The sequence below is a fragment of the Rhinoderma darwinii genome, chromosome 2, assembly GCF_050947455.1.
Source record: "Rhinoderma darwinii isolate aRhiDar2 chromosome 2, aRhiDar2.hap1, whole genome shotgun sequence".
NCBI classification, from domain to species: domain Eukaryota; kingdom Metazoa; phylum Chordata; class Amphibia; order Anura; family Rhinodermatidae; genus Rhinoderma; species Rhinoderma darwinii.
The window spans coordinates 340,937,744-340,950,879 of record NC_134688.1 but is presented as its reverse complement, the minus strand read 5'-3'; the positions used below and the strand labels follow the sequence as shown (position 1 = coordinate 340,950,879).

Genomic DNA, 13,136 nt, shown 5'->3' with positions numbered 1-13,136 from the left:
GGGGTTAATTACTATTAATGTGAGGCACATGGAGGTTCAAAACTCATAACACCTCGTGCCTCACATTAATAAGTGAAAGAAAGCAGTTTTTACTTTATTTTATAACAGCACAAACATCAAATGATGCTATAAATTTGTTGTGCAGGTTATTACGGTCACGACGATACCGAATGTATATACTTTATGTATTGAGGCTTATTTTAATGTTTATTGTAAAGAATGTGTGTTTTTTTATTCAACATTACTTTATTTATTTTTTACTTTTATATTTTTAAACTTTAATCTACTATCATATATCTATAGTATATTAGCCTGTATACGGATAGTACACAGGCAGTTGTTAGTTGTTGTATGCCCTAACAACAGGAAATCTGGTCAGACAGCCCTGTGGTTCTTCAATGGACCCTGGGCTGTCTGCCCATATATGGTATGTCCCTCAATTGCGTCACAGGGATGATCCAAAGGGCATCCCTCCTACTCATTTACCCCTCGAATGCTGTGGTCACCTTTCATCACAGCATTCAGGGGAATAGCAGCGGAGATGAGAGGTTTCTCTGATCTCCGCCATTAGAGCGGGGCTGAGGCTGTGTAATACAGCCATTGCCCCGCCCCTGACAATAAGAGTGTGCGTGCGGTCAGTATAACGTGATCCGGCCGGCGCTGCAGTAATGAGAGGCGGCGTAGGCACTGAAGACCGAACATGAGGTTGGTTTGCAGTGCGCCTGCCATGTTCTGTCTTCAGTGCTGGCAATCATTAGTGCAGCGCTGGTCGCATCAGATCATGCTGGCCGCACACTCGTCAGGAATCAGAAGCGGGGCAATTGCCGCATTACACAGCCGCAGCCCCACTTTAACAACATTCATGTGTTACTATACTTAGCTGTGCGGCCGCACAGCTTAGTATCGAAATACATGAACAGTATTGAACCGAGGGTGCACAGTATCAAAACAGTATTCAAAGTTTCGATGCATCGTTCAACCCTATAGACATAGTTCAGCCAAAACATTAACCAGTTAAAATCAGAATTTTAATTTTATGGCTGAAAAGTATCTATTCAATGGTTTGACATGGCTTTGTAAGTGACCTTTTGTAACACAGCCTCTAGCATACAAATCATGGCATTGTTAGGCTGAGTTACCATGACACGGTCAAACTACATCTTTTGCCGCGAACTACAGCAAAACCGCACCATTTTGCAGTGATTTCGTGAAAATGGTGTCCAAATTGCGATTCACAGAAAAAACAAAACTATTTTGAACATGACATGTCAACACAGCCTAACATAAAACTCCATGCTAATAAGCATATGTACATCATTCAGCCATAACATTAAAATCACTGACAAGTGAAGTGAATAATATTCATGATCTCATTAGGGGTGGAATAGATTACGCTGCAAGCGAACGGTCAGCTCTTGAAATTGCTGTGTTGGAAGCAGGAAAAATGGGCAATTGTAGAGATCGGAGCGATTTGGAATGGCTCGATGACTGGGTCAAAGCATCTCCAAAAGTGGCAGGTCTTGTAGCGTGTTCCCAGTATGGAGTGGTCTACCAAAAGTGGTCCAAGATAGGACAACCGGTGAACCGGCAACAGGGTGTTGTGTGCCCAAGGCTCATTGACGCGTGTGTGGAGCGAAGGCTAGCCTGTCTGGTACGATCCCACAGAAGAGTTACTGTAGCACACATTGCTGAAAAAGTTAATGCTGGCTATGATAGAAAGGTGTCAGAACACAGAGTGCATCATAGCTTGCTGCGTTTGGTGTTGTGTAGCCGTAGAATGGTCAGAGTGCCAATGCTGACACCTGTTCACTGCAGAAAGCACCTACAATGGGCACATGAGCATCAGAACATGGGCAATGGAAGGTGGCCTGGTTTGATGAATCATGGTTTCTTTTATCATGTGTCACTTACCGGAGGATGCACTATAGGAAAAAAGATAACTGGCGTAGGAAGTGTGATGCTCTGGGCAATGTTCTGCTGGGAAACTTGGGTCCCGGCATTAATGTGGATGTTACTTTGACACACACCATCTACCTAAACATTGTTGCAGACCAAGTACACCCGTTTATGGCAATGATTATCCCTAATGACAGTGGTCTTTTTCAGCAGGATAATGCCCCCTGCCACACAGGGTACATTTATCATGTTGAACATGATAAAGAGTTCAAGGTTTTGACTTGGCCTCCAAATTCCCCAGATCTTAATCCGATCGAGCATCTGTGGGATGTGCTGGAAAACCAAGTCTGATCCATGCAGGCCCCCGTCCATTAACTTATAAGAACTGCTGCCAGATACCAGAGGGCTCCTTCAAAGGTCTTATGGAGTCCATGCCCCGACGGGTCAAAGCTGTTTTAGCAGCAAGAGGGAATCCTTCTCAATATTAGACAGGAGGTTATAATCCTATGGCTGAATAGTGTAGACTGCTCCCTTATACCATGTTTAATTTTATTTCATGTGAATGTAAAATGTATTTATTTAACCTAAACGTATCCAAAATTATGTGCATGATGTGAAAAATTCCATAAATATTTATATTCTTCACGCCAGGGTAAAATAAGATTCTGGCTGCCTGCAGCCACTACTTTGGGGAGCTTATTGAAGACTGCCTCATAACAGCAACTATTCAACTTAATAAAGTCTTCAAGATCACTGCTTGTTATTTGGTAGGAACATTCATTGTTTTCTTCCAGTGGACACATTTCTCCCCATTGGTCATGTGATGGACACACAGGTGCCTGGCTCGTTACAGTTATATTATATGTATTAGAGCTGCGCTTTCTAACAATCCCAGCCCATGACCATGGACACAATTGTATCCACTGGAAGAAAACGATAAATGTTCCTACTGAATAACAACAAGCAGAGATCTTGACAACTGTGAGGAATTAATACAGAAAGTATATTGGGAAATTGTCTAACTTAATTATACAAAAAAATAACATTAATTTGCTGAAACCGGAGAACCCCTTTAACCCCTTAATGACCGGGCCATTTTGCACGTTAATGACCAAGGATTATTTTTTGTTTTTTCACGGTTGCATTCCAAGAGTCGTAACTCTTTTTTTATTCCGTCTACATAGCCATATAAGGGCTTGTTTTTTGCGGGACGAGTTGTATTTTGTAATTGTACAATTTTTAGATGCTTATAACATATTGATTAACTTTTATTAACTTTATTTTAGGAGAGAATTGAAAATAAGCCGCTATTCCAGCATTCATTTTCACGTTATAAATTTACGCCGTTTACTATGCAGTGTAAATAACATGTTAACTTTATTCTATGGGTCGGCACGATTACAGGGATACCAAATATGTAAAGGTTTTATGTTTTCCTACGTTTGCACAATAAAAACCCTTTTAGAAAAAAATTACTTGTTTTTGCATCGCCGCATTCCAAGAGCCGTAACGTTTTTATTTTTCCGTCGATGTGGCCGTACGTGGGCTTGATTTTTGCGGGCCAATGTGTAGTTTTCATTAGTACTATTTTGGGGTACATAGGACTTATAGATTAACTTTTATTTTATTTTTTATGGGGGGAATGGGAGAAAAGAGAGAATTTTGACGTTGTTTTTTTTGCGTTTTCTTTGGACGCCGTTCATCCGGCGGTTTAATTAATATGTTCATTTTATTTTATTCATCAAGTTGTTACGAACGCGGGGATACCATATATGTGTATGTGTGATTTGTTTTGACCGTTTTACTAAATAAAACCACTTTTTGGGCCAAAAAAGTAGTTTTATTTGACTTTCACTGTAATTATTATTATTTATTTTTTTCACAAACTTTATTTAACTGATTGACATTTTTTTTTTAGTCCCACCAGGGGACTTCACTATGCGATGTGCCGATCGCATACATAATGCTTTGGTATACTTCGTATACCAAAGCATTATTGCCTGTCAGTGTAAAACTGACAGGCAACCTATTAGGTCATGCCTCCGGCATCGCCTAACAGGCAGATGCTGAAGGCAGACCTGGGGGTCTTTGTTAGACCCCCGGCTGTCATGGAAACCCGACGGCGACCCGCGATTTCTTTGCGGGGGCGCCGATGGGGGGACAGAGGGAGCTCCCTCCCTCTGTCAAACACATTAAATGACGCTGTCACTATTGACAGCGGCATTTAATGGGTTAAACTGCCGGAATCGGCGCGCGCTTCGATTCCGGCAGTTGCAGCAGGAGCCAGGCTGTGTATAACAGCCGTGCTCCTGCCGCTGATCGCGTGGGTACACTGGCAGTACCCGCGCCATCACAGGACAGATATATCCGTCCTCCTGCGCGAACTAGCTGCTGCTGAGGACGGATATATCCGTCCTTCGGCGTTAAGGAGTTAAGTGTGAACTTTTAATATTCAATTCTACACTTTGAAGTACAGCTACCAAACATGATCAGAAAGCAAATAAACAAACAAGATTTCACTTGACGTTAAAATAATTCCATTCCATTTTTTGTTGCATTAAAACCTTCAAATCCAAAAACAGTCACCGTGTGGTAATTTTACTCACCTAGTAGCAACTTCCCGATGTGTGACGACTGGTTACCCTGAATCTGCACCTGGACTCTGTCTTTTGCTCCTGGAAGTGCTGTGCAGGTGGCACTGGCCTGAACTCTTTGTTGTAACAAGCTGGCAAATGATGAGGGGTCTAAGCCGTACAACTCCAGGTTCTTAATCATGGTTACCTGCATCAAACAATTCAATGTGACTTCTACCATAAAATGTGTTAAGGCTAAGAAAACAAGATCGACGAGACAGCTCATTTTACTGTCACATAGAGCAACGATTAGTTATATAAAGGGACGAGCGACTGTTGCAACGATCGCTCGTCCCCATACATTTTCATCATGTTGGCAGAATATCGCCCTGTTTACACAAGGAGATGTGCTGCCGACTAGCAACCATCTTATTGGCCGCATAAACGAGCTGATCGGAAGATGAAGGAGCGTTTGCTCGTTTATCGGCTAATAGTTGCCCTGTTTACAAAGGGTAATGAACAGGAACGAGCGTTCATGTGAATGTTTGTTTTCCTGATCTTTGGTCCATTTTAAAAAAGGGCCTTTACACTTAACAGACAGCGTATTACAGTAGTAGTGACAAGAACACATTATTTGAGCTGTCAATTTCAGTAGTAGAGGTGTGCACCTACTATATATTTAATAGCATATAAGTGTGACCAGAAAATAACAGTTCATTTCTGTCTGGGAATGTCCTTATTTACCAGCCCAAAATGGTGAAGACTAGATATTCAGTTTGGGTCAAGCAATAGGGGAAAATCATATATGGTTTGCAGTGTTAATTAAGGGACAGTGAAAATCACCTTTTTATTTGAAGCCCTTTGTGCCACGCTGATGTCAATGAGCTCAAGGTTTCCTTTCCGAACAACAGGAGAACACCCAGGGAAGGTCACTTTGTGTGAACGCTGCATTCTTTCTAAACACCTGGAGAGAGGACAAACACAAGATAGAGCTTAAAGTTACGTTTGGCTTCAATTGAACTTAATTTCTAATAAATATTAATCATTAAGATACCAAAACGCCTATTGGATGATCAAATTTTACATGATTACCAAGCATTGGTTGGAGTGGTGTAAAGCACACCGCCACTGGACTCTGGAGCATGGCTTTATGCTTGGTGATGTAAGGCATGCATGCAGCTGCTCAGCCATTGAAATCCATGCCATGAAGCTACTGACGCACAGTTTCCGTGAGGATGTTAATGCGATAGAAGGTTTGGAACTCTGCAGTTGTTAAGTCAGCACAGTGTTGGCAACATTTATGCACAATCCCCGGTCTGTAACTTTACGTGGTCTGCCACTTCCTGGCTGAGTTGATGGTTCCTGAACGCTTCCACTTAACAAAATTACCAGTCACAATTGATTTTGGAATATCTCGGGAGTAAGAAATTTCAATAACTTATTGCAACGGTAGCATCCTATTAGGCCAGGATCACACACATGTATATTTGATGCAGTTTTTGGCTTTGTTTTTTAAACAAAGTGGACACAAAAGAAAAATGTGCATCTGTCTTTTCTTTATACCCCTCCTTCTTTTTGGATCCATTTCTGGCTTTGGCTAAAAAAAAACAAATGAGCTAAAAACGGCCCCAAAAACAGGATCAAAACAACATGTGTGATCCTGGGCTTACAGTACCACGCTGAAATTCAGTAAGCTCTTTAGAACGACCCATTGTTTAAAAAATGTTTGTAAAGGCGACTACATGACTAGGTGCTTGATTTTATACACCTATGGCAATGGGACTGAATGAAACACCTGTGTTGATTAAAAGGTGTGACCCAATACTTTTGTCCATATAGTGTAACAGCTATACATACACCTGTGGCAATGGGACTGAATGAAACACATGAGTTAATTACAAGGAGTGTGCCAATACTTTTGTAGGGGGGTAAGCAACCAAGTGTTCAAGGAGGGACGATCACATAGGCTGACCTATATCAGTGTAGGTAGAGGAGAAATGGTGCAACTTTTTTTAACTCCAGGTAATCACTAAAATTCAGTAAGTAAAAGTACTTGTTGCCATCTCAAAAGGTGTCCATAGCCTTTAAACCCTTAACGCATTATCACGTTAAGGGAAAGTATAGCGCACGCTCACAGGATAAGACCGCTCCATACACAAAGAGTGACGGCTGTGTAATACAGCCGACACCTCACTGCAAGGGGCGGAATCAAATATCACTTTGATCCTGCCCGTTTAACATCTTAAATGCCACGGTCAATCGCGACCACAGCATTTAAATTGTTAGAATCAGGGGGGCGCCCCCTCAAACACGCCATCGCGCTCCCCCCCACCACGTGGCACGGTCGCCCGTTACTATGGTTGTTATGGCAGCCTGGGGGCCTAATGAAAGCCTCCAGCAGAGCTTCATAGTAGACTGTCAGAATCACGATATACTGCAATACATTAGTATTGCAGTATATTATGCAAGCGATCCAAAGATCGCTGTTTCAAGTCTCCTAGGGGGACTAATAAAAAAAGTAAAATAACGTTAAATAAAGCTTTTTTTTATGTTCCAAAAAAAAAAAGTATTAAAAGTTCAAAAAACCCCCCTTTTCACATTTTTCCCCTAAATCAATGTTAAAGAATAGTTACGGTAACATAACTGGTATCGCAGCGTCAGTAAAAGTCCAAACTATCATAATAACGCGTTCTTTAACCCGCTCAGTAAATGCCGTAAAAATATATATTTATAAAACATGCAGATTGGTGTTTTTTGGTCACTTTACCGCTCAAAAAAATTGAAATAAAAACTGATCATAAAGTCGCATGTATCCCAAAATGGTATCTGTGAAAACTATAGCTCGCCCTGCAAAATGTAAGCCCTCACCTCTAAATTGATGGAAAAATGAAAAAGTTTTGTCTCAGAATATAGTGACACAAAAGATTTTTATTATTTAGCAAATAGTTTCTTTTTTTAAAAGTGGTAAAACATAAAACAGAACATATAAATTTGCCATCGCCGTAAATCGTATCAACCTCTAGAATAAGGTGAATACGTATTTTTACCGCCTGATGGACGCCGTAAAAACAAAGCCCCAAAAAAATGGCGTAATCGCAGTTTTTTTTGCCAATTTCACCCCACAAATAATTTTCCAAGAAGTTTAACCTCTTAGATGCTATGGTCAATAGCAACTGCAGCATCTAAGAAGTTTAACAGGGGGAGGGACACCCTCTGTCCCCATAGGCACTCCCACGACGCAATCGCAGATTGCTGATGATTGTCATGGCAGCCGGGGGCCTAATAAAGGCCCCCAGATCTGCTATGTGTATATACACCTAATACACCCTGCCAGTTACAGCCTAATAGATTGTTTTACAGTGCTAGTATACCAAAGCATTATATAAGCGATCAGAAGATCACATTGTGAAGTCCACTAACTGAAATGAAAGATATTTAAAAGGGGTTTTCCACTAACGGACAACTGATGACCTATGCAACAGATAGGTCATCAGTATATCATCGGTGCGTGTCCGACACCCAGACCCTGCACTGATCAGCTGCCTGCGGGCATCGGATGTCATTGAACACTATGCAGTGTACGGAGCAGGAAGCAGTTGGCTCTGTACATTGCATAGTGGCCATACTGCAGAACTGTAGCTCTGCTCCCGGAGGCACAGTACTTAGGTTTTAAGCAGTTGTGGGAAAATGCAGAAAAGTAAGACTGCTTTCAAAAATAGAAGTGTTAATAGTTTTTGTAAATTGACAAAATACAAAATGAATGAACAGGAGAAAATCTAAATCAAATCAATATTTGGAGTGACCACACTTTGTCTTCAGAACAGCATCAATTCTTCTTGGTACACTTGCAAAGTCCTGGATTTTGTAGTATTATAGTCAGATATATGATTAAGCAATTATACCAAACAGCTGATAATGATCATCATTTTCATATGTAGGTTGAAACACAGTTATTAACGGTTACAGAAAAAGCTGTGTAGGAGGCTTAATACTAGACGAGGAACAACAAAACTCTGATACAAAGGTGAGCTTGTGCAAGACTGTTTCAGGTCACAGGTCCACCATGGCAAGTCTGAGCACAGCAACAAGCCACAAGGTAGTTATACTGAATTAGCAAGGTCTCTACCAGGCAAAGATTTCAAAGCAGACTGGGGTTTCAGTATGTACTGTTCAAATGCTTTTGAAGAAGGACAAAGAAATGGGCAACGTTGAGAACCGTAGACCCAGTGGTCGGCCAAGGAAACTTAGTACAGTAGATCAAAGACACATCATGCATTGGAAGATGTCCATCAGTGCCAACAGCTCAAAGTTGGCAAAAACCAGTGGGACCCAGGTACACGCATCTAATGTTTGGAGAAGTCTGGCCAGAAGTGGTCTTCAAGGAAGAATTTCGGCCAAAAAAACAATACCTTTAACGGGAAAACAAGGCCAAGCAACTCAACTATGCAAGAAAACATAGGCAAAAGTCCCAAGACGCTGCAGGACATGGTAGCACGTTTAGGCCACGCAGGCTGCTCACTGTAGCACGAGCAACAGCGGCCTGGCATTGTCCGGTTGAAAAACGGCTTCTAGCACACTTTGCAGAAATGGTCGTGCCACTGGTTCCACGACCAAATCACTGTGAGGATTATGTTCACACGGCTTATTTACGGACGTAATTCGGGCGTTTTACACCTCGATTGCGTTGGCAAACATCTGACCATTGAAAGCAATGGGCTGACGTTTGTCTGTTCACACGAGGCGTATATTTACGCGTCGCTATCAAAAGACGGCGCGTAAATAGACGCCCGCGCCAAAGAAGTGTCATGTCACTTCTTCAGACGTAAATGGAGCCGTTTTCCATGGACTCCATGGAAAACCAGCTCCAGTTACGTCCGTAATGGACGCGGCATTCAAGCGCCTGCACATGCCGTTACGGCTGAAATGACGGGGCGGTTTTCTCCTGGAAACAGCCTCGTAATTTCGGCCGTTACGGACGCTACCGTGTGAACACACCCTAACAATGATCGGTTAGTGTACCTGAAATAAAAACTAGAGGGGTCTGGCTACCGTACATTATGCCACCTCACACCATAATCACGGGAGTAATACCGGCGTGACGTTCCCTTGTGAAGCACACTAGAAAATGGCGACAGCTCACTGCGAACACTAATGCCACCTAAGTCTCTAAATATAAATCAATATGCATTACTGCTAAATCTACTTACAATAGGGAGGTTCTTAGTGCACATTATGATCAAATTGTGTGAGCCCACCTGCCACGACAAGGTGACCTCTATAAAGGTGGGAACCTACACTGCACATACACCCAGAACTGGGACTAAACCTAGATATTCTTGGGGATGGTAGGAACCAGCATTAAACTAATTAAAATCACCCAGGGCAGAATGGGAGGAGTGCAAGATCGAAAAATGGACAAAAGTTTGAACAGCACAATGCAAGGCCTCTTCATGGCGTTGCTCACATGGTCTCTGGACCCATCTCCGGCTATCATTGCGTCCGAGACAAAAGCAGGACTCATCGCTGAAGAGGATAGACCTCCATTGCCGTCTTGATGTGCACGATGAGAGCCTTTGAGAGGGGTGGTGTGTGGTCACTGGAACACCTGCAGCTGGACATCTGCCTCGTAGCCCAATGTCGTGCAAACACCTTCTGGAAGTTTGTGTAGACACTGGTTGCCACCCTAGGCTTGGGATATGATGTCCAATTTCACTTGCAGCACAGAATGGATCACTATGCGCCATTCTTCCAATCAGGCGATCCATCTGTGCAGAGGTTCACCTCCGCGTACCTCTTGATGTCATTCCTGTTCGTCGTTGTTCTCCCAACCTCCGGGACATGCAAAGTTCAACAGTGTTGATATCTCGGCCTAGGCACGTTCGCGATCTGCCGGAGTGATAAACCAAGGTCTCCCAGTTCAATGATTCTGTCCCTCTCAGTTTGCGAAAAGTGGCTATAACTGGCACATCAACGAACAGGAGGTATCGCACAATCATCCCACACCACATGATCTGTTTTTTTGAGGTTTCATGTGGCTAAAAACACCTGCTACTTCTTCGATTTGCATACCTCACAGCTTGAACTTCTTGGTGTTGCAATTTCATTATTGAGTATATTTTATAAAAAATAAGGTGGAATTGCTTTATTTTTCGATTCCCCCTTCCAAAAAAATAATAAAAAGTTAAAATCAATAATTTTATACTCCAAAATAGTTATAGCAAAAATTACGACTCCTCCAGCAAAATACAAGCCAACATACTGCTAAATTGTTGGAAAAATAAAAAAAGTTACGGCTCTTGGATTGCAGCGATAAAAACAGGATTTTTGCACTTACCAGTAAAATCCCATTCTCGTTGAATTCACTGGGGGACACAGTACCATGGGTATAGGCCGCTGTTATTAGGTGGCTGACACTAGGTAAATATAAAAAAAGTGTGGTTCCACCCAATGGGCTATATCCTCTGCTGAGCACTCAGCTCCTCAGTTTGTACCAAGAGAAGTAGTAGAACAGAGAAGGTTTAACACAATATGTTTCCAATGAGAAAGCAACCACAAGAAACCGAAAAATGTTACAAGAAAGAAATAAGTCGGAACCGGTGTCCCCCAGTGAATTCAACGAGAAAGGGATTTTACTGGTAAGTACAAAAATCCTGTTGTTTTCTTGTTAAAGTATTCACTGGGGGACACAGTACTATGGGACATCCTAAAGCAGTCCCTTAGGGTGGATAAAAATAATCATAGCCATGCAAGCAGCCTAAACCATGGCTGGAGTCCGTCTTCCGGAAGGACTTCGTAGCTGCAACGTAGACCCGAAGGGCTCTAACGACATCCAAGAAATGTAAGGCACGTTCTCGTGGATGAGAAGGTTTAGGACAAAACGAAGGAAGGACAATGTCTTTATTAAGATGGAAGGGTGGCAGCGGACATAGGACTAGCTTGTCCCTATGAAAAAACGTAAACGGAGGTTTGCAGACTAAAGCTGCCAGCTCTGAAACTCTACGGAAAGAGATGATCACCACAAGGAAATCTACCTTCCAGGATAAGATTGTGAGAGCAACTTCCCACAAAGGTTCGAAGGGTGCAGCTTAGAGTGCGTCAAGGACCAGATTGAAGTCCCAAGGTTCCAGAGGAGACAGATGAAGAGCACAAAGTGCGACTCCCTGCAAAAAAGTATTTGAGCGCGGAAAGCCAAAATGCGTTGGAAAATAATAGATAGGGCTGAAACCTGCCCCTTTAAGAGCAGCCAATCTGAGTCCCTGATCTAAACCGACCTAGAGGAAGGCCAGAATACGCAAGATGGAAAAACAGAGGGGGTGGAACTGGTAGGATTCACACTACCTAAAATAAGCCAACCAAGTTCGATGGTAAATCCTTTGGGATTGAGTCTTCTGGGCTTTAATCATGGTCTAAATGACCTGATCAGAGAAACCTTTGACCTTCAAAACCGTGGTTTCAACAGCCAAGCCGTCAAACGCAGTCGAGGTACAGCCGAGTGGAACATTGGATTCTGAGAACGGAGGTCGTACTGCAGAGGAAATGGCTACGGGGCGTCTAACAGGAGCATGAGATCCGCATCCCAAGCTCTGTGATCCGCATCCCAGGCCGAGGCCACCAGAATGGCTGGGATTCCCTCGACCTTGACCCTTTTCAACACTCGAGGCAGGAGTGGAAGGGGAGGAAAAAAGATAAAGGTGGTTGAATAACGACCAGAAGAGGAACAGAGCGTCGACTCCTATGGCCCTGGGATCCCTGGTTCTTGTGACGTAGTCCAAGCACTTGTGATTGAGGTGAGAGGTGAAGAGATCCACGCTCAGGTAAACCCCACCAAATGCAAATGCGGTGAAAAAAATCTCTGTATGAATAGACCATTCTGCAGGATCAGGGCATTTCCGGCTCAGGTAATCCACCTCCCATTGTCTACTCCTGGGATGTGCAATGCTGAGATTGATGGGATATTTTGTCCCGCCCAGCAAAGAATCTTGGCAGTTTCCTTCCATACAATCCTGCTTCTTGTACCTCCTTGAGGGTTGATGTACGCTCTGCTGTAGAGTTGTCTGTATCCACACTGGAAGACCCTGGAGACGAGACGTCTAGTGAGACAGGGCCAGGAAGATGGCCCTCAGCACTAAGATGTTGATCTGGAACTGAGCATCTGGGTCGGACCAGGTGCGCTGGACTGTGAGGCAGCCGAAGACCGCCCCTCACCCAGACAAACTTGCAACCGTTGTGAGAACTTGCCAATAGAGAGTTGTGAAGGGTTTCCCAGAGAGATGGTTGCAGAAAGACATCCACCACAGCAGCTTCTTCTTGACTGAAGGGGGCAGATGGATCATCAGATTCAAGGAGTCTGGAGACTTGTCCCAACGAGATAGAATCGCCAGTTGAAGAGATCGGGAGTGAAACTGAGCAAATGGGACTGCCTCGAAGGTTGAGACTATCGTCCTCAGGACTTCCATACAGAAGCGGATGGAGCAAGTAGCATTCCTGTGAAGTACTGTCACTCCCTGGCTGAGAGTAGTGATCTTGTCCTTGGGTAAGAATACCCTGGCCGCCTGTGTATCTAGAACCATCCCTAGAAACTCCATTCTCCAAGAAGGAGTGACAGATGACTTGGTGCTGTTGATCAGCCATCCGAATCTGCGAAGACAATACAGTGTAATGTTGAGA

The 13,136-nt window shown here is 43.2% G+C and overlaps 1 protein-coding gene across 3 annotated transcripts in view; it reads right to left on the bottom strand.

Annotated features, from left to right (window-relative positions):
• EIF2D (eukaryotic translation initiation factor 2D) overlaps positions 1 to 13,136 on the bottom strand; it is a 114,163-nt gene that overhangs the window by 514 nt on the left and 100,513 nt on the right. For all 3 annotated transcript variants that reach the window (XM_075853702.1, XM_075853701.1, XM_075853703.1), the window contains 2 exons: positions 5,313 to 5,433; positions 4,503 to 4,677 (listed from right to left, as the gene is read on the bottom strand). In XM_075853702.1, the coding sequence (XP_075709817.1) occupies positions 4,503 to 4,677; positions 5,313 to 5,433 (296 nt within the window). The remainder of the gene's footprint in view (positions 1 to 4,502; positions 4,678 to 5,312; positions 5,434 to 13,136) is intronic.